Source organism: Gadus macrocephalus, chromosome 15 (assembly GCF_031168955.1).
Source record: "Gadus macrocephalus chromosome 15, ASM3116895v1".
Lineage (NCBI taxonomy): Eukaryota > Metazoa > Chordata > Actinopteri > Gadiformes > Gadidae > Gadus > Gadus macrocephalus.
In genome coordinates, this window is record NC_082396.1 from 12,237,330 (window position 1) to 12,262,988 (window position 25,659).

General features: G+C 45.1%; 1 protein-coding gene across 1 annotated transcript in view; it reads right to left on the minus strand.

The window, feature by feature from the left end:
• Positions 1-25,659, minus strand: part of LOC132473156 (gamma-aminobutyric acid receptor subunit pi) — a 34,624-nt gene that overhangs the window by 3,353 nt on the left and 5,612 nt on the right. Inside the window, exons 2-9 of the mRNA XM_060073149.1 lie at positions 25,159-25,263; positions 10,197-10,309; positions 8,409-8,476; positions 7,117-7,334; positions 5,694-5,776; positions 1,479-1,616; positions 1,023-1,175; positions 79-260 (exon numbers count right to left, since the gene is read on the minus strand). Of these exons, the coding sequence (XP_059929132.1) occupies positions 79-260; positions 1,023-1,175; positions 1,479-1,616; positions 5,694-5,776; positions 7,117-7,334; positions 8,409-8,476; positions 10,197-10,309; positions 25,159-25,214 (1,011 nt within the window). The 5' untranslated portion in view covers positions 25,215-25,263. The remainder of the gene's footprint in view (positions 1-78; positions 261-1,022; positions 1,176-1,478; positions 1,617-5,693; positions 5,777-7,116; positions 7,335-8,408; positions 8,477-10,196; positions 10,310-25,158; positions 25,264-25,659) is intronic.

A 25,659-nucleotide genomic window follows, 5' to 3' on the forward strand; every position in this document is an offset into this window, starting at 1 on the left:
TGACAGACGGCCACAGTGCCTTTTGACTGATGTGACCGTAGCATCGTATTGATAAAAAACAAACAGCCCCCTGCCTACCATGGACTCGGTGTAGGTGAGCGTGCAGAAGTGGGCCACTGCGTACTCGATGAGGGCCCCGAAGATGAAGCTGAAGCAGATGCCCAGGTACACGTCGATGGCCTTGATGAAGCAGTTAGCGTTGGGCAGCGAGGTGCGGGCCCCCATCATCAGGGTGGTCATGGTCAGCACCGTGGTCACCCCTGGTCGCCAACGAGACAAGGGTCGCACACATTGTGATGGAGGAACAAAACTAGTCAACTCTGAGCAAGGACAGTGCAGGACTCTCGGTTGGATACATTGGGTGCGCGTTAGAGTCGCAATGTGTAAGAGTGTGCTCAGGACCAGTGAGTGAGCAGGATACTTTCAGAATAAAGAAAACCGTCTCAATGATAGTGTTCAGTCCACACTAACTGGCTGTGCATCGTGTTACAAATGTTGCATAGCTTGGCTGACTGAGTGACGTGAGTTGGAGGGGTTTCAGGTGTGTAGATAGTAAAATTCCTCTGAACAAAGTGGGAGGTACGAGCTGGCCAATATTTTTTGGCATTGGCTACAGATTTGTCCAGGTTATTTTAAGCTACGAGCTAGTTGAAATGTTACATACTGTGACTTTAAATGACATTGAGGTTTAGAGCTGTTGCTATGCTGTTCCGTGCAATGCTAATGTACACTGCGATGCTATCCCATGCTAAGCTAATGTACACTGTAATGCTATAAATGGTTTGGTTAGGGGCAGATCATTCTAGTCTGATTAGGGTGTTCCCCTCCCTGTCGAAAAGGTTCCTGATCATTAAAGACATGTATCAAGAAAACCGATTACAAGTCACTTTGGTTAAAAGCATCTACTAGCAAGTCAACATAATTTCCCATACGATGGGATTCAAATGGATGATCTGTGTAGGGATCGCATGGAATCCACCATTGGATGTGGTGAAGACCGTCTCCTTAAGGTTTGTGGTTACCTATGCAAATGCGAGCAGGGACGGAGGACTGTGAGATCCAGAAGGAGACCCAGGAGAGGACCACCAGCAGGCTGGAGGGCACGTAGGTCTCCAGGATGAAGTAGAGGATGCTCCTCTTCAGCTCGAAGTGGAACACCAGCTTGGGGTAGTGGCCTAGGAGGAGACAGATGGTTTGGTGTACTGGTTACTGGTTTTGCACTGAAGCCTGAAATTAGGATTTCAATGCCGTCAGCGTTCTATTACAGTGAATATAAAACTGAATGTTGAACTTGATGGGGTTTATGATAGACCGATATTATTTATTTATCATCTCAATGGGTTGGCGCTGTGGCAATTTTAATACTGGGACTTTTGGCCGCACTGTGATTTTGCAGCCACTAGCACTCACCAATAAAGAACAACATAAAGTAATACAACTAAGCGAGGACACTTTTATGTGGAAGAGGCCAGCCTCACCGGTTTCATAGATGGCCTCAGAGACAGAGGTGTAGTGGTCCTCCACGGTGTACTGGGCCAGCTTCAGGGTGTCCAGCCCGCTCACAGACTCGTTCCCCCTGGTCCAGTGGAAGGTCAGGTCGTTGATGTTGTAGCCCCCTGACCAGGCCAAGGAAAACACACAAACAAAGCAACAACTCGTTATTATAAGTTTCCTTTAGACATTTAGCACTGCATAACCCGCTACAGAAATGTGCTTCAGGTCGTTTAAATGTGTTGCTTCATGCCAATCATCTTAAATCTGGATAAACAGCCAGTGGCCGACAGTTTGTCAAACAGACCTCCAAAGATACCTCCCTTTGGGTCTCCAGCTCTTGCCTGCATCTCAATTACTCTTATGTTCGCATAGTTGATGAATAACTTTAATTATACCTTGAATGGCTGTGGTTTAATAATTTTGTTTTTGGGTGCATGTTTTTCTCCTATAGCTGTCTTTTGTTTAATTTACTTAAACATATTAAACTTGCAATGACAGCTGCAGATTCCCTCTAGGTCGAATTGGTTTCTCTGTTTGTCTTAATTTCTCATTGTCGCTCTGCATTTCTCTCTGTCTACCTGCATTTTTCTCTGTCTGTCTGCATTTCTCTCGGCCTGTCTGCATTCTCTCTGTCTGTCTGCATTTCTCTCTGTCTGTCTGCATTTCTCTCTGTGGGTCTGCATTTATCTCTGTCTGTCTGCATTTCTCACTGTCCGACTCGAATTCTCTCTGGCCTTGCTGGGTCATGTTTGCCACCATGACTTCGGACGCAGCCACATGAAGGTGGTGCATTACCCTTAATGATCTAAAGAGGGCGTTAGAGCTGCAGGGATGAGGAGTTTGGTAGTGCACCTCTGGGTTACCATTGTCCATCATTCATTCATCCCTCATCCATCATTCAGTCATCACATCATCACTCATTCATTCAGAATCCTTCTCTGTGGAATGCCTTCGTTAAGCACCAGGCGATGATCAATAGGTACAAGCTACTTGAAGGGGAGTTCTCTGACGAGTGGTGAGGAAGGCTTTGGCGAGGAAGAAATAAAATACCAGTGTTCCTTGTTATTGTACCCTGTTAACCAGATCAACCATTCCTCTGACTCGCAATCTTACAATGCTAAATTTTTAAGAAGCAGCGTCCAAACTTTTGAACAACACGGCGATATACCACAGTGAAGACAAATCTCCAAGGAGTGCATTACTCTCTTGTACGCAACATAGTCCAATCTACTTTGGGACAGTGAAAACAGGACGATTTGCTGAAGGTGAGACTCAATCACAACCCAAAGGCACTTCCTTTCCATTTTTCATTGGTGTGAGGATTTACCTCAAGAGCAAACTGGATTTTCTGACGAAAGATTCACTTTCTTACCAGACATAAGCCACACAAATCCTAATCTAAATGCCCCGCCAGATTTCTGTCCAAACCAGACTTATGTCTGAAGGAGCAACTTTTGGCATGGAGTTATGAAAAATAACCACTTGAGCTTTGCACTGAGAGAGAGAGAGAGAGAGAGAGAGAGAGAGAGAGAGAGAGAGAGAGAGAGAGAGAGAGAGAGAGAGAGAGAGAGAGAGAGGAGGGAGATAGAGGGTGAGACAGAGAGACATATAGAGGGCAAGACAGAGAGAAAGAGAGAGAAAATCTGCTAAATTCACTACAATGGAGTGTTGGCCACCAATAACTTTACACAGCAAGCCCAGAGACAACAGTGGAACATCACAAACTGACAGACATACCCAACACTTAGACTGACAGAGAGAGACAGTGGCTAGAGAAGAGCACAGAGGGGGATAGAGGCTTTAAATTGAAAGGGACGAAGGCAGAGAGTGGGAGAAACACCGCCAGAGAGGGAAAGAGAGAAGATAAAAGGATGAAGATAAGAATGAACCCCGCCATTGTTGGCTGGACAGGGGGGTCGGAGTTCAGGTTGTCGGGCGGTAGGGTGCTCTCCTCTGATGGCCGGCCAAAAGGAACGAGTGACAGATATGTTTATCTTTGTAAAGTTTGATGGTAAAGTTTGGTTAACCACGGGGCTCCACGGAAAGCGGTGTGTCGCCTATGGCGACACACCGCTAAGAATTGAGGTTAAACGAGCTGTTTCACACACTTATAGAGGGGCGTTCTCTGTGGGTGCCTATGGCGACACACCTTTATGAATGATGTCAACGTTTATGAGCGGTGAGTTGACGCTAGCGTTCGCCATGGAGAATGTACGCTTGTCGGTTTTGTCTGTTTGCACGGAGCCTTCAGAAACATGGCGTCGGCTGGCGTCAGGACACCTTGCCTGGATCGTCATGGCACCTCCAAGCTGCTTTCAACGTTTTGACAGAGAGCTCGTTACAATTAGGGCATTTAGCAGACGCTTTTATCCAAAGCGACTTACATCGGTTAATACACACATTGACACACCGACGGCCAACCATAGAAGGCAACATCCAGCTTGTCAGGAGCAGTTAGGGTTACGTGTCTTGCTCAGGGACACATCAACACTCAGCCAGGAGGAGCTGGGGATCGAACAAGCAACCTTCTGGTTAAAAGACAACTGCTCTACCTCCTGAGCTAAGCCGACCCCTCGTTAGGCACAACGCCGATGCCGCCGGTTGCACAAAGCGGCGAGACATCCCATTGTTCGAAGGGAGCGGAGGGGATAGTATTTTTTATTTATTTTGTTATTATAACTCGCTTTGAGTGCGTTTGAAAAAAAGATCCTTTGAAAGGTTATATAATACAATATAATTATATAAATGTTTGTATCTACTCCTAAGTTCGAGAATTCTTCAAACAAGAAACACTTAGTCTCAGAGCAGTACAAATAGATCTTTGTATGATTACGGCAATCTGAAATGAAAGGATGTGGTGGTCTCCCTGGCTTCTTACAGCAACAGAGAAGAAAGGAGAAACACACTCAGACACACTTTGCTGCCCGCAGCTTGTTTCTGAGGCCTCCCGTCTTATGAGAACCAAGACGAGTGTTTTTTTTTACCACGAGGCAGAGAGAGAGGCGAGGAGATGTTATTGGGGATGGCCGAGGATTAGGGGGACAGCTTTTACACTGAGTTGTGTTTACAGTGTTACAGCCCTGGCCTAGTTATGTTGCCGTGGCGGCAATCAAATCAATTGTGACAGACAAACCTGTGGGAGGAAGGGAATGAGTTATGTTGCACTGATTCTGTCGCCAGAACGATTGTTTCTTCCTCTCTTTACGCTCTCTCTCACTGTCTCTATTCCTCTCTTTTTATCTTTGTCTGTATTTATCTCACTTTCTAGCTGTCTGTATTGATCTCCCTTTCTTTGTCTGTCTGCATTTTTCTCTGTCTGTCTGTATTTCTGTCTGTCTTTCTGTATTTCTCTCTTTCTGTCTGCATTTGTCTCTGTCTGTCTGTCTGTCTGTCTGTCTGTCTGTCTGTCTGTCTGTCTGTCTGTCTGTCTGTCTGTCTGTCTGTCTGTCTGTCTGTCTGTCTGTCTGTCTGTCTGCCTTTTATGTATATCTCTCTTCCTCCTTTCTCTCACTTGTCTTTTCTCTCTTTCTTTCATATCAAAATTGCCCAATGACTGCAAATAGCAACTCTTACAGACAGACACACACACACACACACACATATACATACATGCAGCTACACACACACACACACACATACATATATACTCACCCATTCGCGTGCCGATGGATTTGAAGATCTGAGCCACTGATTCATCTGATCCCTGTTTTTTCCCCCACTTTTATTTGATGTAAACCCGCCCGCCCACACATCGTCTTCCCCAGCGAATCACAGTCTAGCCTCCTTTCCCTGTCTCAAAGCTGGTAATGGATGTATATATATATATGTACATATGTGTTTGTGTATGTGTGTGTGTGTGTGTGTGTGTGTGTGTGTGTGTGTGTGTGTGTGTGTGTGTGTGTGTGTGTGTGTGTGTGTGTGTGTGTGTGTGTGTGTGTGTGTATATTATATATATGACAATACTATATGACCATACCTATAGTTATATCTATAGTAGCTGTAATGGGTTCATAACATTCTTTCTAATGACACCCACACAAACACACATACACAAAGCACACACACACATGTAATTCAATAAGGGCTGAGCATGTTGGGCGCAGTAAGGGGGTTGGTGGATTGCTCCAGGCCATGGATACCCTAATCTCCCCCTGGTAGGGCCCATATCTAGGTAACGGTAAATATAAGAGGGTCCTCACAGCTCTCCAGCTGAAGGGTGCACGTCTGCTTGTCCATAGGGTACTTGGTGAGGTCCATGTTGCAGGCCACCGTGGTGGTGATCCTGGAAACATAAGGAGAGAGACAGAGACAGAGAGAGAGACAGAGACAGAGAGAGAGAGAGAGAGAGAGAGAGAGAGAGAGAGAGAGAGAGAGCGAGAGAGAGAGAGAGCAGCAGTGAGCAGGTTGTAGATCAATTGTTGATACTGTGGAGTGGTTAAGTGCATTGACATCGAACAGTGTAAGAATATTTCCTATCCTAACTGTTCCCTAAGCTACTCTACCCACAATGTCACCAACATATTTTGGCTTGTCTGTTGCCATCTGTATTTCCTCAGGGAAACACCAATATATTATTATTTCATCCATCCACTGCCCTGGAGAATCCCTTTACGACTTTTAAAAATTTAATAGGGAATAATAAAATGGACTACTTCTACTTCGAGTTCTGTCGACTCTTACTCTGGAACCCCCGAAGGACAGTTTAAAGCCAAGCACGCAAGACGCACCGTGACTGCTGAGCGTGATGAAAAGTAACGAGGTGCTGTACTGATGTCTCTCATCTATATTTTCTCTATTTCTCCAACAGTTAGTCACCAGTTAGTCACCTTAGACGTATCAGACTTTTTAATAATATTCCTCATTCTCCTGAGGTTCAGAGGAGCACTTCTATACATACAAATACATACAGAAATGCACATGGTATGCCTTCAGTTGTTAAATGTTGTGTCATGGGAGTCATTCATAAAAATGTGACGACTAATCCCTGTTTTCAATCAGTCTCGTCCATATTTCTTATCCCTCTACCCAGCCAGAACCCGCTACCCATGCAAAACAATTCCCCGTTCACTTGCAGCTTGTTGTACAGCAATATCATTAAAGTAACACAACCAACCATATAAAATGGCAGCAGGCTGTAGGAATCCCTTTGTGTGAGCTATATAAATCCTCCACAAATCATATCCTATAAATCTCAATATCTCCCTATAAGCTATTCACCTGGCTCTGTATTTCATCAAAATCCATAATAATCTCTAGTGAGGGATAATCCTTTGGGGACTCATGTCTTACTTTTGGATAAAACAATATATAACAGCATTCCAATACTCAATACGCAGGCATTGCTGTTAGACTACTGGAAGTAGAGAGTTGGAGAATCGACAGAATCAATACAGCGTTTGGGTTTGGAAGGTCATCCCCAAGGTCAAAGTTCCCACATGTTTAGGTTCAATCTGAGCACAGCAAGACCTGAATCAAACACGACGGACAGCGGAGGGCGAGGTCATGTTAAGGCTCCCTACGTCATCATAAACCCGCGGCTCCCTCAGCCATGACACAACACCATAAGCGGCTTACACCCCACAACAACGGCCCTATCTCTCGACCTTAACCCTGACCCCTGACCTCAGTGCGTAGAGGACGGTGCCGTTGGGGAAGATGCGGATGAGCCGGTTCTCCACGGTGATGTCGTGGAGGAAGGACTTCTTGGAGTCCACGATGAAGGTGTCGGGCACCCACAGCAGCTCCACCAGGCGTCCGTCCAGACTCAGGCTCTTGTTCCCCTGGAACACCAGCCTCTCGTCGGTCCAGCGCTGACGCAGGAAGATGGTGGCCGTGTAGTCCTGGAGCATAAGGGAACAACAAGTGGAATAAACGACTGTGGTGTGGTGAGGTGTTTTGAATGACAAGCATGTTCATCGTTTTGAGCTCGAAAGGGAACGTTTTGTGTTTTGCAAACCTAGGGACTCTCTGGGAAATGGGCCAAGTCAGCTCTTTTTTTAAAGGTATGATATTTTCATGCTTGGCTGAATATGAAATGGATGTCGTGGCCCAAAGCCCCTTTGTGTTCCTGAAGCGAGGATATGGCTGTCTTGCTTTGGACTCAGCAGACGGCTCAGCCTTCCACCTACTCTAGGAAAAAAAGGCCCTCTTGCATATTCCATCTCAGTTGTGAGGTAACACCATGCAAGGGTAGAAGAAAGTATACTTCTAATATCCTGCCTGACTCGCAGGAGTGGAACAAATCCTGATTCAATGAAAAAGTGGGTTCATCCTCAGTGTTGGGAAGATGAGTTAGAGCGGCACAATAAAAAGACTCAGCAAGCCGTGTGAATGGGTGCTTGACTCAAAGGGTCACTCTAGGGTTATGGTTGGTACAGTATATACAGTCACAGGCTATACTTTACTGATTTGTGTCTGACTATTGGATTGGATGGTTGGTAATCTTAAACCCAGCATTCCTACTTTGAAATAGCAGAACATCTGGTGGGAGACAGCACAGAACTTGGACCGGGAACCAAAATATGAAAAGGGGCGGAGTTGCGCCATATTTCCTGTGTCAATAGTGAGATATTGTACTGAAGAGAAGCTAATATGCTTGAGTGGATGAAGGTGTCAGAAGGGGATTTTAAGAAATATATTTCAGTGGCCACACAGTGTTAATTTAAAACCTTTCCAGATACTATTTAACAGTTTACTATTGCTGGCCGAGTTTGTGTTCGCTGTAATAGCCAATTACACGTTACAGCACTCTGCCTCCGGCAACATGATTGGCTGAAACAAATACGAAGCCAGAAAATGAAACATGCAGTCCACCCAGATGCTACTTGTCTGCTCTCAAACTTTATAACATTGATCTATAGTCTGATTGGTGAGACTAGGTGGGTGGTGATGAGTGAGATGTTGGGTAGCCTCACCATGTTGATCTCTGAGATGGTGTCAATGCTGGCGATGTCCAAGCTCATGCCCACAGATACGGGTCCATCTAGAGAGGACAACAGAGACAACACATAGTCAACTGCAGACACTCTAAGTCAATTCTCCCCAGTGTAATCCACTTGTGTAGTTGTAAATGGCTTGTGCATTCGAGTGTGTGTGTGTGTACTGGCTTGTGTAATTCTTTGTCTATGTGCTTGTAGTACAGAATTTTGTTGTTATCTGTGGTGCGTTGTGGTGTGTATGTCTTTGTATGTTCGTACACACTGTGTGTGTGTGCGTGTGTGTCTATATGTGTGTGTGTGTGTGTGTGTGTGTGTGTGTGTGTGTGTGTGTGTGTGTGTGTGTGTGTGTGTGTGTGTGTGTGTGTGTGTGTGTGTGTGTGTGTGTGTGTGTGTGTGTGTGTTCATGGTGGATGAGCGAGACATGACGTGACATGATATGAGAGGGAAGAGTAATTCCAAACTGTTATGTCTGTCGGTTTTTCTGTTGTCTTTGTGGCTGTCGTGGATAACTTTCTTTCGGATTTGTATGTCTGCGTGTCTGTTTTGTAGTTCTATTGTGTGTGGGCCTGTGAAAAAGATTTGCTCCTGCCAACTCTTCATTCCAGTGAATAAAGCAGATTTCTCTCCCTGTCTCTCCCCCAGTCTTCTTCTATTCTCACTCAACAAGCTCTCTTTTTGGTTCTTTGAAAACCAAATTACTCTGCCAGACAAAGTGTCTGCTTTCTGATTTCTGTATAGATATATGTGTGTGTGTGTGTGTGTGTGTGTGTGTGTGTGTGTGTGTGTGTGTGTGTGTGTGTGTGTGTGTGTGTGTGTGTGTGTGTGTGTGTGTGTGTGTGTGTGTGTGTGTGTGTGTGTGTTGAAGATACAGCACCTGTGTCTTCCAGTGAGTTTCCTAGTTTTTACATTTTCCCCACATTCATACAAAGTGCAAGGCGATGCATTGACACATGCCAGATTCTGCAGAAGCCTGGCATCTCATCACGTTACTGGGGCAACACTGTCTCCCGCTGTCATGATGATGTGCGATCCATCCGCTGAACACCAAAGAGAATCCTTAATCCCGTTACAATGGGGAAGGGACAGCCAGACGCTACGGCTTCACTTGTGATAGGGGGGCATGCTGTGTTCCCCGGGTTGTATTTTTGTTTTGCTACATTGCAAGTATTTGGCAAATTTTGTTTTCGCAATGATCTCTATTTTGTCTACCTGCTATCTGAAGAACAAAATGTAATAACCTGTAATCTAAACATTCCTGTGTGTACACAGCGTATACACTCCTCTATCCAAAATGTAACCAGTGTTGCTCTCTTCTTTGCCCGACGTGGGCGCATGATGAGCGGACCGTGTGTGAGCAAAGCATCAACAGATAAATACAGAAGGCTTTCTTTGGGTCTGGCACGGGCTGTCATTGATCCTTCTGTTGGCTGTTCTCACTCCTTCAGCATCACTCCCTCTCTGCCGGTCTCTACCGCACTCTCACTAGCTCAATCACTCTATTTCCCTTTCCATCTCGGTGCCTCAAAGAAATACAGAAAGTGAGGGTGAGAGAGCGAGAGAAAGAGGGAGAGAGAGCAAGAGAGAGGGAGTTAGAGAGAGTAAGAGAGTGATATAGAGAGCGGTAGAGAGCGAGGTCAAGAGAGAGAGAGAATGAGAGAGAGATAAAGAGCGATAGAGACACAGAGAGAGAGGTGGATAGAGTGGTGGTCCCTGGAGTGTGAGACCACCCTCGTGAGGCGCCTGCCTTCTGCTCTGTTCCCTTACTGTCAAAGAAAGGCCGGAGGTACTTGTTGTAGCCTTTCATCAGCTTATGAATGGTGGGCGGGAGGATCTCTCCCTCCTTCACCTCAGCGTTGAGCAACGCGTTCTCCAACAACCTGGGGAGAAGAGAGAGAGAGGGGGAGAGGGAGAGAGAAAAAGTTTCAGAGACAAAGGAGAATGGAAGGTTTGAGCAAACGAATGGCAGCGAATGTCTCTTCCTCTTCCTTCCCCTTCAATGCATATTTCTTTCTCTTAGTAACCTCAGTCCTCAGCTCACTTATAACTCAATATGTATCGACATATTAACATTTTAATGCTTTATCCACTGGTTCCCAACGTCGTTTAAGGCTGGCCCCCCGTGTGGTCAGAAAAGTGTTGAGATCAAAACAGCAGAAATAATTTAATGATGGAGAAAAACCCACAACATCAATTAGGGACTACAGTTGAGTGAAAACAGAGTTGACGAGTCGTCAGTTTTGCATCATAATAACCACATTTATTTCCCATAGCTGGAGCTGCGGTGCAGGGGCTGTGTGTGTGAGCGTCGTGTGTAAAGAAGGAGAGCCCTGCTCAGTGCAGAGAGAGCCCAGGGGGGGGTACCGGGTGATGTAAGAGGGGCTGAAGCAAAACAGATCCGACCACAAACACAAACGTTCATATTGTGCATGAACACACACACACACACACACACACACGCACGCACGCACGCACGCACGCACGCACGCACGCACGCACGCACGCACGCACGCACGCACGCACGCACGCACGCACGCACGCACGCACGCACACACGCACACACGCACACACACACACACACACACGCGCGCGCGGCATGTCGATGCTGTCAGGCATGTTAACGTCCCAGTAGTGACTACTTCATATGTGCGCCGCTCTCGCCAAAAGCACATTTCACCGAGAAGTTACGAAACACCCCATTAACGCCGCCCGCATATTCCAGCATTTCATCTCTGATCCTCCCCTATGTTGGGGATGGCTGATTTATTTTCCGCATTAATAAATGAGGGCAGCCAAGCCTTACAGCTCACATCTGAATATTTGCAACAAATGCAAAATATGATGCACTCCCATCCTGACAACAGGTTAGCACAGAGTTGCATGATGCGGAACACCAAGGACGAAAGAAAACACGACAACAACGGCGGATTTCTTCATTCCATTATCCGGACAGGGATACTGGCTCACACAGGGGCATGACTTGACCATCGGCACGGCATGCATTAACGCAATCTCTCCCCGCTGAATGTTGACACTGGATGTGCACAGGCAGCTCAGGGGGCAAACCTGGCCAAGACCCCTGCAGGCAAGCCATGGTTCACCAGAGCGTGTCGGATCAGCTAAGACATGGAGGTAATAAGCTTGGGGGGGCACGGCTGCTCAGGCGGTGAATCGCCTCTCAGAGTCCTCAAGGTCTTCGGTCAGAACCCGAGGAGTTTGTTGGCTTGTGCTGTTTGATCGAATGAACTGAGCGGCTGCAGAGGAGAGTGCATCTGCCGGTCTCTCTCTCGTCTGTCCCCGCTTCTCGTTCAACACGGCTGGCTGGCGTAGCTGAAGCTAATTGCAAGTCCAGTGTCCACTGCTTTGGTTCCTAAACTCAACACTAGGAAGTCTTTTGATCAGGCTTGAAATTTCAGGCCCGTTGAGAACTCTAATAGCCTCACTTATAGCATGGTGAGTCATTCGCAGATGGAAGCGTGCAAGCAGGTAGCGCTGTATTAGCGTGTAGTAACATATAAGCAGGTATTAGGGCATTGCTGCACGTTGCGTTGAATTAGAAGAAGGCAATGATTTAGCTGCAAGCATCGTTCAGAAGGTAGCCTTGTTTAAGCATAGCGTCTTTAAGCAGATAGCAGTGTTTGAGCAGGAGGTCACATAATATTGGTAGGATGGAGCAGTCTTTTAGCAGGCAGCAGTGTATCTGTGTTTGATTGACATTTGATGGGGAGGTGTAGTTAGTATCAGTACTGACAGGGCACTCCCAGTGGCAGTCTGCCTTATGGAAGCCCTACAAGACCTCCCTTCAGTTCAGTAGCGCCTTATCACTGCCAGTTCTTCCAGTGGTCTGTGTGGGTATGTGTGTGTGTCAGAGAGAGAGAGAGAGAGAGAGAGAGAGAGAGAGAGAGAGAGAGAGAGAGAGAGAGAGAGAGTGTCAATGTGTCGACATGCACCCACTTGAGTGGGTTGAGTGAGATTAACTTAGCACGCTCCTGTACCATGTGTGTGTTTGTGTGTGTGTGTGTGTGTATGTATGTGTGTGTGTATGTGTGTGTGTGTGTGTGTGTGTGTGTGTGTGTGTGTGTGTGTGTGTGTGTGTGTGTGTGTGTGTGTGTGTGTGTGTGTGTGTGTGTGTGTGTGTGTGGTACAGATTCTGAGAGAATAAACTACTTCTGCAGTGATGGATATAAGATGGGGGAGGCAAGAGCACCAGGAGCACAGTATCAACTGCAAGAACACTGAAAGCGTGTGTAATACCGAGACGCGGTGTGTGTGTGTGTGTGTGTGTGTGTGTGTGTGTGTGTGTGTGTGTGTGTGTGTGTGTGTGTGTGTGTGTGTGTGAATTAGTGTTTCTGTGTGGTGCATGTTAGTATACATGGTGAGATGTCAAGAAAACACTAGACTCAGAAAGCAATATTCAGTGGGTGAGATGGAGACATGCATATGTAATGTATCATGTATTCAGACAAACTGTCTGGTGAGCATTATCTCTCTGCACAGGCAGACCATAATGAGGAATACTGTATCTTCTCTTCCCATCATCATCAACGGTTTCACCTCCATAGCTGAGAAGCTTCGTTACACACCAGGTTAAATCACAATTAAAAAGCATATTTCTGCTGATTGTGTGAAATGATGTGTGGACACATGGAAACAGAGACACACACACATACAGACACACCTCATATTTCCCATTAGTATGCACCGCGGGGGGGTCCTTGGACCCCTGGTGAGCGCATGGTTTGTGGAGTGTGCCCTGCACCAGGATGTGTGCTGACAGACCCCCCATGCCCGCGGCGGGGGGGGGGGGGGGATAACAAGCCGACAGCTGCTCCCCTTGCGCCCAGTCACTGCGTCTCCTCGCCCTGCTCCGTCAGCTGGACCGCTGGAGTTCACCGCACCACCGTGTGAGCACTCTGAGCTCCGGTAACCGCCTCACACATGGCGCTCCGGCGGTTGGCGAGCACGGATGTTTAGCTGCCACGTATGTAAATATTGAGATGTAAACACTGGCAGCAAAAAGAACCAACCCAAAGCAAGAGAAACCCGATTGGAAGTGGAACGAGGTGTGTGGACTGAAGGGTATGGCGTGCAGTAACCGATGGTGACGGCGCCATGGGGGGGGGAGGGGGGGGGTCGCTGTATGCCAAGCGTACAGAAAGCGTACATTACCCGGAGTGCACAGCGACGGTAAACAGGGCGAGACAGGCTGAGCCAAGCACTACGAGGGGGGGGGAAGGGGGGGAAGGGGTGGTTCACCCAGCGGTGGCGGACATAACGTGACTCTTCTGATCCGGTTTGACGACGACCGCTATGGGCTGCCCTGCCCCCCTCGCGCATCGCCACACACCAAGATCCCCCGCAGGCCTCGGGCCACACAGCCAACTCCCACCCCGAGCTGCCGCCTCTGTCCAGGCCCTCCTCCAACACCCCCCCCCCCCCACCCGACCCAACACCGTGACCTTCCCCCCCTCGCCCTCCGACACCTGAGGGGTCCAGGCAACACTTGAGCAGTTCACAACAGATTAGATCAGTCCTCCACCGGCCGCCCTGGAGAAGCCTACCCCCCACTTTCCCAAGAACCCCTGTCATCTGTCTACCCCCCCCCACGCCTCTTCTTCTTCTGCTGGCTGCAAAGCTCCCAGCCGTCAGCTCAGCGTGGTGCCACCGAGCTCCAGCTCCTCTCAGCTCCAGCTCCACAGAGCTCCGAATCCACCCAGCAGAGCAGAACGGCAGACAGGAACATGTGTCTGTGTGTGTGTATATGTGAGTGTGTGTGGGGGGGTTGCGCATGCACACGAGAGGCAGTGTGATTTGATTGATCACCTTCCTCTCATCTTTCCCGAGCATGGATCAGATTGGTGCTCAGTGCGCAGCGGTTGATGAATGGGATGAGTGCAGAGCCAGCCCGTGGGTGGAATCACACGTGTGACAGGTGTGTGTGCATACAGAGTGGATGGGCTGGATCTGAGTCCACGAGGTGCAGTGGGACGTGTTGATGGGCATTGGAAAAAAGCCTGCCTCCTTTTTTTATGGGGGGGAATGCGGGGTTTAGCTCAGCGAATCCTGGTAATTGAATTATATTATTTCTCCCATCAGCATGTATACTATGCAGGATGATGATATATGAGTCTTACTTGGAATGAAAAACTACAGGCTTACATAACGTTATGTAAGAGCTTTGGCACCTTTAACTGCAGACAGACTTGAAATAAGGTCATTGCTATGCAGATGTCTCCATCAAAGAGAGGACTTAAGTAGGTCCGAGACGAAGATGCACGCCAGGTCAAGCACAGAATCGCTTTGATGCCAGTCCTACCGCTTGGATGTCTTCCTTCGGCGGAGAGATGGGTCAGAACCTGTAGACAAATGCCCGGACCTTTCCGGCTGAGGGCTGATTAAACTATTCCAGTGGACGGAGGCTCCAGCATGCCCTCATGAGCCGCAGAGGAATCCGTGGAGGCCCAGAACACACGCCCACACACACACTTATGAATACCTGCCCGGGGCTAAGATGAGAGGATGCGTCCGGCTCTCAGTGACAGGTGGCTGGGGGAGGTAGGGATAAGATTCTCCCTCCCGCCCCCGCTTCCACCTCCCTACGCCTGGTCCTGGAGGAAGAGGCGGAGGTAAGGATGCTGGTAATGTTTGCTGCACCCTGGATGCTTGCTGCACCTGTCAGCTCGCATTAAATGTTTCCTATTCTGCCTTTTGCAGATAATGCTCTTTTTTTTCTACCCGTGAAATGGGATTGGAGGTCGCTGCTGCTCTGGCACACATGCAATGACACTCGTTTATTTTCTCACTCTCTCTCTTTCTCTCTCGCCGTCTCTCCCCCCCCTCACCCCTTCTCTTTCTCTTTCGTCCACAACCTTCCCTTCTAGCCCCTCTCTCCTCTCTCTCTCAGGACCATGAAGGCATTCAGGCTACAGGCTGTGAGTGACAGGTTGCCTTTAGGGAGGCAAACAGGCAAACACTATGAGGCCAAACATGTACTGCACTCCTCCCCGCTGTTGTTCCTTCACAAGAAAACCTTCCCACACTTCTTTACAAGCCTCTGGTGAATACCTGTACATTGTGTTCATCTTCCATTCCAAAGCTTTTCTCAAGTTAGATTACATTTGAGACACAACACAAATTTGTTTGTTTGTGTGCTATTTTATTTATTTCGATTAATAAGGAAGGCCAGACTTTTCCTGCTGGTTTCAAAACACATAGGAAAACTGCAATGCCTCCTCATCTCTAAGATCAAAAGATTTGCAAGAGCATTGTAGCTCCTAGATACTTCCAACATCAACACTTGTTTCGTTTTTATCTTTGCCGCTGAGTATTTAACAAAGAGGGCCACAAGTGGAACATTAGAATTAGATAGGAAGTAAGATATCCATCTGTCTATGGAATCAGCAGTGGCTAGTGTAATAACTATACATGTTTAGGATTGTGCATGTTGTGTAACTTGTTGCTAGTTCAGATAATCTCCTTGCTTAGGTAAAGAAGCAACAGAATGCAAAGTGGGCATGGTGACAGAAGCTATACACAACCGCCAGATTCTCTGGCCACCTTTTAAAAGTTGCAGGCAAAAAAGTAATCTACGCTGTACAATCCCGATTGCAAACTAATATCAGTGTGTGTTTCCCCGGCAAGATTATATATCATTGTACTAGCAACTGCAGCACACCTGAGGAAATAGTAACATGCAGCACAGACTTATTTGGACAAACAAACAGAGCAAAGTATTGATGCCTTTCGTTGTTATTGGATCTAGGAAATGTCAAAGTGACAGAGTGACCAGTAGCGCTCACCAGAGAATTGTACCTCTGACAGGTATGGATCCTGTGTTTGCCTCCGTCTCCTCGCAGTCTGGGCAGGGGGAGGGGCTCGCAACAGGGATTGATCTGATATGGGCCCAGCCTCTAACGGGCTTATTTTAAGGGAAACCGCTTCACATAACGAGATTTCCTTCCTTTTATTGACACTGACTAAAGGATGTACAGCATATTTTGATTGCAACAATATTACAATTACAATTACTGCAAAATATGGATACTCATTTAAATGCCTGGGTTTAGTTAAAGAATGAAGAAGCAACTCCGTGGCAGATTTCCCGGAGTCTTTTGCGTTAGCTTTGAAGTTGGCATGAAGATGGTCTCATCTGAGCCCCTCTGTTACAAAACAACATCTTCCTAATGGTAATGATTGGTATTTGGTTGGATGATTCGAAGAGAACAATCATGGAGTCCAATTGCCTTTAGATGCAGGACCCGATCAATGGTTGCTAATGTCTTGGTCGTTGGTTGTGTTGGATTCTCATCAGAGTTACCATACACTTTTCAATGCTTAACATTGTTGTGAAATCAACTGTGAAATCGCTTGGAGAAACCTGAAGCTTTACCAATCCAGTGAAGCCGACAAGACGATTACCATGTAATGCACTAGCCTCATGGATGAGCACTGCAAATCAGGTTCATCCAGCTGTGAAACATAAACTGCTGCAACAGTTATATAGAATACCAAAAGCACTAGAGCAGACGGGCATGCAACATGTTGGAGATTGTGGTCCCGCTGATTCAATACACCTATTTTTGTGGTTATCCTCAAATGTAAAATTAGCACAGGTACATAATTACCAGTACCTTTTTTGGGGGATTTGGAAGAAAGCATATTCCGTTTAACTGTCCAAAGCTACACAGCTTTAGGCAACACAATCACACATTTCTTTTGGCCTTTGGATAACCATCCAGTTACTGGCCTACGCTTGCAGACGTTATCATGACATGAACCAACGGTAACCACTGGCAGTATCAGTGTCCTATCAGGAGAACACATCTTAAGGCCCAAGCAATTCGATTTCAAAGAGCATCTCAAACCATAGCTGTCTAACATGGGTGATAAAAATGTTTAAAAAAAACACTGCCGCTAGGGTTTCAACTTCCAATTCCTGTCTTTTATAAATCATGTCATCGCCTGCTCGAGCCTCAAAGCGAATATGCCTTTTAGGGAACAAGAACTCTTGTCTATCGTGGGTTGCGTTAGGGGATGAGTTCTATATGCATGCCTGCCTCACAGAGGGTCTGAAAATGGCTTTTGAAGAGCCAATGCTCAATGCATTGGCCCCCTCTAGACCAAACGGTATTTAGGTGAAATATACCAGTGGAGCTAATACTGTGAATCATTTGACTAAACAGAGATTCTCCCACGAGGGATGGGTTGGCAGCTGGGTTGTGATTGACAGCCATGATTTGTGATTTAATGATGAAGGATGGAATGGGGCCCTCGTGCTATCAGTGCAAAATGTACCGCACCTTTTGTCGATTGGATTCCATCCATCGTAGAATATACATATTTAAAAGCAGAGAAATAGCATACAATCCTTGATTTGGAAACTATTGAAAGAAATGTATACTGCTGCAGAAAATATTAAATAAACTATGGCAAGAGGTAAAGCAACCGCTCAAAAAGATATCATTGTATTCTCAATCGTCTGTGAATACATAGCATTGACTTTAGAAATATGCTTAATGGACTGACAGAAGGAAGTACTGTATAGTCGTCACAGTTTTGAAACAAATACCTTTTCAGCATGAGTCAATAACAAGCAAGGAATGAGGCGGTGAATTGAGGCACACTGAATATAATAGAGCACTTTTAAATTGCTTTTGAAAACCCACGGGTATCCAAACACGCAAATGCCACGGGGCTATGAACAGCTGACGAGCTGAAGTCGGAGGATATATATTTGTAGAATAACTTCTCTATATAATACCCTTTTAAAAACCATACCTTTTGTTTGATTGAGACTTGGACCATGCCTTTGGCATGGTGCCTCAGTCATGTTAGACTCCCAATGCTATAAAGTTGAAGAGTTAAAACCAACATGTACTTAAAGGACTACTCACTCGTATTTTAGTCGGTTCCCATAGAACAGGGCAGGAAGGTTATCTGTGGGTTTTGCTCATTACTCTTGTGATATAGGCAAGATACTAAATCATTGGTTCTACCGTGTCATTTAAATGTAGACAAATCAATAGTCTGCAAAAGCATTGAGTCAAACCAACTTGAAAGGTTTTCCAATTAAGGTCTAAGTACATATATTTTCCTTTCATTGGCATACTATTTTCAACGCAGCTTCTGCTTCGAGTACTATTCATTATTTCCAGTTCTGTCAACGTTTCAGAGATGTCTATACTTCTTCAACAATCTTCTTAAATCCAGAACCAATTAGACAGAACAGCTTGGAAAATATAGATTCAGCACAGATAGAAGAAGTGATGATAGCACATATTGAGTGACAACAATAACAGCATTCTATTGCATGGAAAAAAGCAAAATTCTGAAGTAGAATGAATCAAATCAAGTTACTAAGGGTCCTACTGCTGGGCATTAATCATCAGAAAATGATGCTCCATGACGTCCATTGCAATCTCATGTCATTTCAGTGTATTGATTTCCTTCTATTCCTTCAAGCCATTTTAATGGGTGGAGTCTAATCAGCCGAACAGTCTAATCAACCAATCAGGTCCCAAATTACAGTACAGGCGTGTGGTCCCATGTGACCAATTACCTTAAATTCACATTACGGCGACTGTGATTCTGAATGAAGCTACTGTGTTTCGGACTTTGAGGGAGAACCAACTAAACCAAAGCGTGTTGGTAAACCAAAGCGTGTTTATAAACACAGAGTTTATAAGTTGGCTTTGAGATTTATATTAAATTACTTTTTGATATTTTCCTGACCAGATATTCTGTGAGTATTTATAGATCCCTCTCAGTGTTGTCCCAATACTGGATTTTCTGACTTTGATAAAACACCTTGTAAAATATCAATACCAAAAGGAAAATTCCATTTTTTTTCAGAAAAGTAATATAATTCCCACAGTAAGAATAGTATCTCTCCACAACTGTAGGGGCTTTAAAACGTTATCTTGTCAAAGGAAGAATGTTGTGCAAGCACAATGTTCAGTATGGATACTACTTGGTATGAGTGAATAAAGCTACAACACAGCATAAGTGGAAGATTACATTTCCACCTGAAATAATGATCAGTTGGTCATTATTAGTTTGTAACCCTATTTCTGGCTGTCTGCCTATCGATCTCTATATATCTATGGATTAATCTGTATAATCTGCTGAACATAATGCAGCTATCCATTTGGATGGTACGCTGGTACTAACGATCAGCTTATAGTAACCCTATAGGATACTACGCCCCCTTTTGGTCGTAGTATCTCATCGATTTCAAAGTAGAGCGAGCAGAGCTGTACAGCTCGTAAAGAAGATGACTGCGCCCATAGTTAATGTGGGTTGAGATGTATTTTCTTTGTATTTGTACCACGTTGGTGGTTTTCATGTCGTTGTTAAATCCACTTAAACACTTGATTTCATTGCTGCTTTAATCCGGTCACCAATTTATGCATTGCACGGTCTTGCTTAGCGTGCAATTCAATGTAAAGTTGTGTTTGTGTGTGTGTTGCTAATGATGAATAGCCTGCTACTACTCCCCCTCGTGGCTCGACAGCGTTCTCGCTGAAGCTGATCGTTAGTACCAGCGTACCATCAAAATGGATAGCTGCATTATGTTCAGCAGATTATACAGATTAATACATAGATATATAGAGATCGATAGGCAGACAGCCAGAAAGCATAGCAGAGATAGAAATATATATAAAATGTTAAACTTCAATAATTGTTCGTAGTCAACTTATACAGTCCATTTATTTAAGCTCTCAAACAGAGCAAAGTGTAAAAACGCCAACATATTCTTTATTCCGCTGACCACTTGTTTTTTATCCAGAGGTTAAAAAAACGTTGCACCATCTTTCCCCGTCTACGTTTAATGCGACTGCATCACCTACTCTCACATGATCAGCAGCTTGCGTATTTCACCGTCTCTTCAGTTTGAACTACGCATGTTGATATCGCTGCGCAGTCTCTGTTGTAGAGACATTGCAGCAACACCTACCCAAGTCCCTGGAACCGCGGAATTGCTAATCGCATTTACATCAAAATTAGACTGCCAATGTATTTAGGTCTGTGAGGGTAAATTGGGATGCTGGCTCAAGCCGGCAATTTACCTGGGGCAGAATAAATGCGCAGGGCATGCCGGGAAAAAGGTGTGCATAAGACGGGCATATTTGGCAGTGTAAAATCGTCTAGTGAGACGCTGCGGACACACAGCTCAGGCTGCCTGATTGCGCAGCAAGGAACATTTATAAACACAATATTGTTTCCCGCAGTAATCAGCCCGGCGGCCCTGAAATATTAACGGCCCAATGGGAATTCTCCCGACTCTACCGATACCACTGCGCAACTGTATAAACTGCTGTTCATAGACTAGCTCCAGCGCTTGTTGCTGCGTTGCTAAATGATAGAAACTCACCAGGACACTTCACTAACTACCCACTCATTCTCCGCGACCATGCATTTAATTGGCTTTAAATTCACCACTGAGGTGGTGCTGTCTTGGTTCGAAATTATACGGGTGCGGGCCAACATACATGTTATTTGTGGTTCTTGCCACCTCTTCCTCCTCCCAGTTAGACGCCATAATTCTAGTACTAGGCTGAGACTACCTTCCACCACGTCTCCCCAACGTCATCGCCACAGCACAATGTTAAAAAACCTGTTACTACCAAAAATGACAAAAAACTGGACTATAACACAATTTTGGAGACATTTAAAAATGAAACATATCTTGAGCGCTCTATGTACCCATTAATCGACAGTGGTGGTTAACCTGCAACACAGCCTTTAACTCACTGTCCGAGAGCGAGAAAGCGCAGCTGGTATTTGTGTATCAATACTCCAGAGAATTAATATTGGAACAGTTAAAAAAAATCATAAAACTCTATTTTTGACAACACTATCCCCTCTTTGTAATGCAATGGTTAATTTGCGTTTGAGATCCTGTTTTCTATCCCTTTTAATTATGATGCAAAAAATATAACAAGACACAAAATAACACTTTATTGTTAAGTGGGAGCATTTGTCCGATTAGTCCACTGGAATCAAGCGTGAAATCTGCCCACAAGAGAAACAAATCTATAGTAGTAAAAAGGAACCTGTGGTAGTGTGGTATTATTTTGCACAGCTCAATGGACTATAAAAAAAATCATAACAATATGGAGTTTCAGTTCCCAAATGGGAACGGCTGCATATCTGCTAACATTGCGAATTGGCTCTTCACAAGAAATATAAGAAATTGGGATGAGGCTATGGTAGGACAAAAAAAAAAACTACCATGAAAAGAGACTCTGGCTCTTGGCTATTTTGATTGGACCATGACTAGCAACCATGAACACTCCCCCTGAACATATCGTATGGCTGTTTCACGGTTCCAATGGAAGACCGATGGTTAATGCTAATTTATAATTAATTTTAATGTCCGCGGTGGAAAACGTGAAAAGATGGAACTGTAAGAGACACAAAAATGTCAATGTGAAAAAACACCATTGTCTCGGCATTTAAATGGGATCAGTACTGGTTCTGTTCATTGAACTTGGAAGGCATTCCATTTTCATCCACTTCAAATGGCCCATTATTTTTTATCTCAATTCATTACATACAATACAATACAAATTTTCCCCCAAAGGGGGTAGGCCCTGAAATCTTTGGTGGAATCATACAGCACAGCAAAGCGGAGTGTGCATATTTAGAACTGGCCTTATTTAAATCAAGTCAAACAACAGGCTTTGGGTACTGGTAGCCATTATTACGTACAGTAGCACAACTTTCTATAATATCACTCTGAAATAATGAATTTTTCACTACTTGATCTCAATCTTTTATGCCTTTCAATTATTCATTAAAAACAGCAATAACATAATTTCTGTAACTGCGCATGTATCAGATCAAATTCTGTCAGAGCGGGAAGAAACTTCATTGTTCAGCCTCGGGCATGAACTTGTCAAAAGTGTTTTATCAGCCTCCTCTCTAACAACCAATGTTTGCGGGGAACCAACAGCTTATGCTTTGAGTTTAAGCTCAGTCACACTCTTCACACTGTACATGTGAATATCTTCACCTTCAAGTTGTATTATTAGCATTATCATCATCATCGCTATCATAAATACCATCTGTAGTTGTAGTAGTGGTAGTGGTGGTGGTGTTGGTGGTAGTATAAATACTACTACGATAATAGTAGTATTTAAACATATGGTATCAAGGATAGGACCATAAGGTTAGAGTTAACCTTGTTAACTCTGTGTTCTGATCAGATAAAAAAAAAATCCAAGCAGTATATATCCTAGAGGATATTAGGCTACTTTCCAATAAACTGTTCCCTGAATGAATGTGTGTCTGTTGATGTTGATGTTTTAATGCATAGCAAATAGGCCAATTACTTTAGGTTATTTACTCAAACACTAAATTCAAAGTCATTCAGAGGAGAAAAAAAGATGCTTACAATGTTTTTACCATAGGACATTATTTATCTCGGTTGAGAGCACACCCAATTTGTTTCTTTTTATTTTTTTTGGTATTTCCCTTAAGTATGGTCCTTTGAAAATGCTTGTTTCACTTCCATAATAGCTTTTATTCCTTGCATTCTTTGCAAGTTTTCTATCCAATTTTATGAAAAGTTTGTTGAAGTAATTAAATGAAACTCAAACAAATAAATGAAGAGATGCATTGTGTTTGAACTCTGCCTATGGTCTTTCAAACCGTTCACAGTCATCAGACCATATACCAGACAGTACCACAGTTGACTGCAGCAGAGAAGATTAATATAAACACTGTTCTTTTTGCCACTATGATTTTGACATACCCAGCTGTGATCCTTGGCCCTTAGCACTTGAATAAGCCCCTCGCTTTGTTCTGTTGACTGAAGAAGCAAAGAGGTCGGATGCATCGCGGTGCTGGGGGTCTCTTGTGTGAGCAACACAGAAACATGAGAGCTGAATGAGCCGGGGTTGTTCTCTCACGGTAGACTCTCCGCCTTGGCTTTCAACAGCAGGGGGACTCATGAACAAGAGCCGCCTCTATATGGACCCTAACCTGGCTCTCGTGCAGATTAATGTACAACTATTGTCCATTATTAGGTTTTGCGCGACCATATGACCCCCTGAGACCTGAGCTCACTTTCTCATGTTCCGGTAACTTCCATCCATCTCGGTATTGAACTCGTCTTAGGGGTTGGCACAACAAGGTTTTTTAGATGCTTTGTTCCCATGTTCACGATGGGAACAAAGTGTTTTGCTTGCTGCTTTTGAATTACTGATGGCCTTCTGTTGTTCTGCCATGAGCAACTTGCTTTCTTGGCAGAGCGCCTAGAGAGACACCGCCCAGCGTCACGTAGGTTTAGATGCCCATGGTCCATGGTTGCTCAAAAGGCACAACATCCCGCTCTGCTTATTCCAAGGGAGTGCACCTTGCATTTTACAGCTTCCAAAGGTCTTCTTCGTGTGACTGGCCCTTTAGAAAGGATCCAGTGCATTAATGCTTCAGTGTACACCTTTATAATGGCATAGACCAGCTTCACAGTCAATGCAGGCTAACTGACATACCTCAAGACCTCAAGATGTCAATGATGCCGAGTCTCTTAATAGGACCGATATGAATCATCTCAGATATGATTGCCATGCAATGCCGTCAAGGTCACAGGAAATATGTATGCTCTTTTGTCCAGTGCATAATGGGTGGTTCAGTGCCATCATTTGTTGCCTGCCTAGGCACATGGCATGCTATGTGCATGATGGATGACCTAATGTTGCCCGCTCCTGCATGAGAGGAGGTGAAACGGTGACATCATGCATGATCAGGTAGTGACAGTCCATTAAACTGGTTCAAACCAGTTACGAGGGTTAGGAGCCACTAAGGAATCAGGATCACAGAGTGATGGATGGGAATTCAATTGACAATGCTAATTTGCCATCCCGTGGGTCACTTCCTCATGCTCACACATGACTGAGCCGTCGTTAGCTGAATGCCTGCTTGGATCTTACCCTTCATCATTCAAATCATTCATTTATAAAGCACTTTTCAGGCAAAGCGGAAAAATTTGCTTTCAATGAGATGAGTTTAAAATAACAGTGAAGATCAGAATCATAGAGAAATATTGGTTCAGGGCAGGCATTGATACTATAAGGCAGAACGATTTAGCATGTTTGCGCAACATATCAGGTGTACCTCCATAACAATCCTGAGATGTTACATTTTTTAATCTTCCCTTTTAGGGGTTGAGCATCACCCATTGGTTTCATGCATTTCAAAAATCCACCCCACGCCATGAAACTGGCCCCAAGTTGAGAGGTTCATTTTCTTACTTGGCACACAAATGTGAAATGAAAACAGCCTTATTTTTCTCTCCACACGACCCCTAATGAGTTTATTATGCCGGTTTGGATGCGGTGGCTGGCACATGCAGCCCTGTGAGACCGCCGGTGTGAATTGAATCAAATTAGAGCGTATCTGCGGGTGCTGCTGTGTGTGGGTGGGAGAGGGCCTGTTATGGAGTAAGAATGGCTCGCGTATCGTTATAACCCAAGCCAGTGTGAGCATTTCTCGATTGCTATCTATTTTCTACACTCTTTTATTTTTTTTCACTGGCTTCTTCGAAACCCACACGATGTTGCTGATGAACAGAAAAGAGACAACATTCTGTCCCTCTGAACCCCGCCGGTTGAGATTGTTTTCCCATAACACGGATCCCAAAGGTTTTTGTGCATGTGTTGTGTTCTTGTACACAATACTTCCGAATACAATACTTGTCCCGGTCAACGTAAGCCACGCATCTTACCTGCTAATGAGGAGGAGAGTGAACAGCAGAGTCCCTCCGGACACGGACAGAGTCATGATGCTTGGAGAAGCAAAGGTGTTGCTGGTGGTGCTGGGTGAAGTCTATCTGAAATAGGCAGATAAAAGAGATAAATCATATAGGTGCTGTTATTGAGAAGGGCTAGGGTTAGGGTAGGTACTGTATATGTACCTTGGTCTGCAGAGCAAATTAATCCAGGGCGCAGTACACAGAACAATGGGCTGTGGTCCACGCAGAACCGTGGGGTGCTGTGCACACAGAATCATAGGGGGCTGTTAGCATAGAGGATTTGGGTGATGTTCTCAGGGAACCTGGGGATGCTGTTCACAGGGAGCTTCAGAGGTGAACCAGGTAGGATGGATTTGCTTTCATCTCTGACTGGAATAGAAAGTGGTTGGACAGCATCTCAGAACTCCGGGGAACCGAAAGAAAGAAAGAAAGACGTCTTAAGCCTTAATTATTCAGGTGCTTCATTCAAACTGA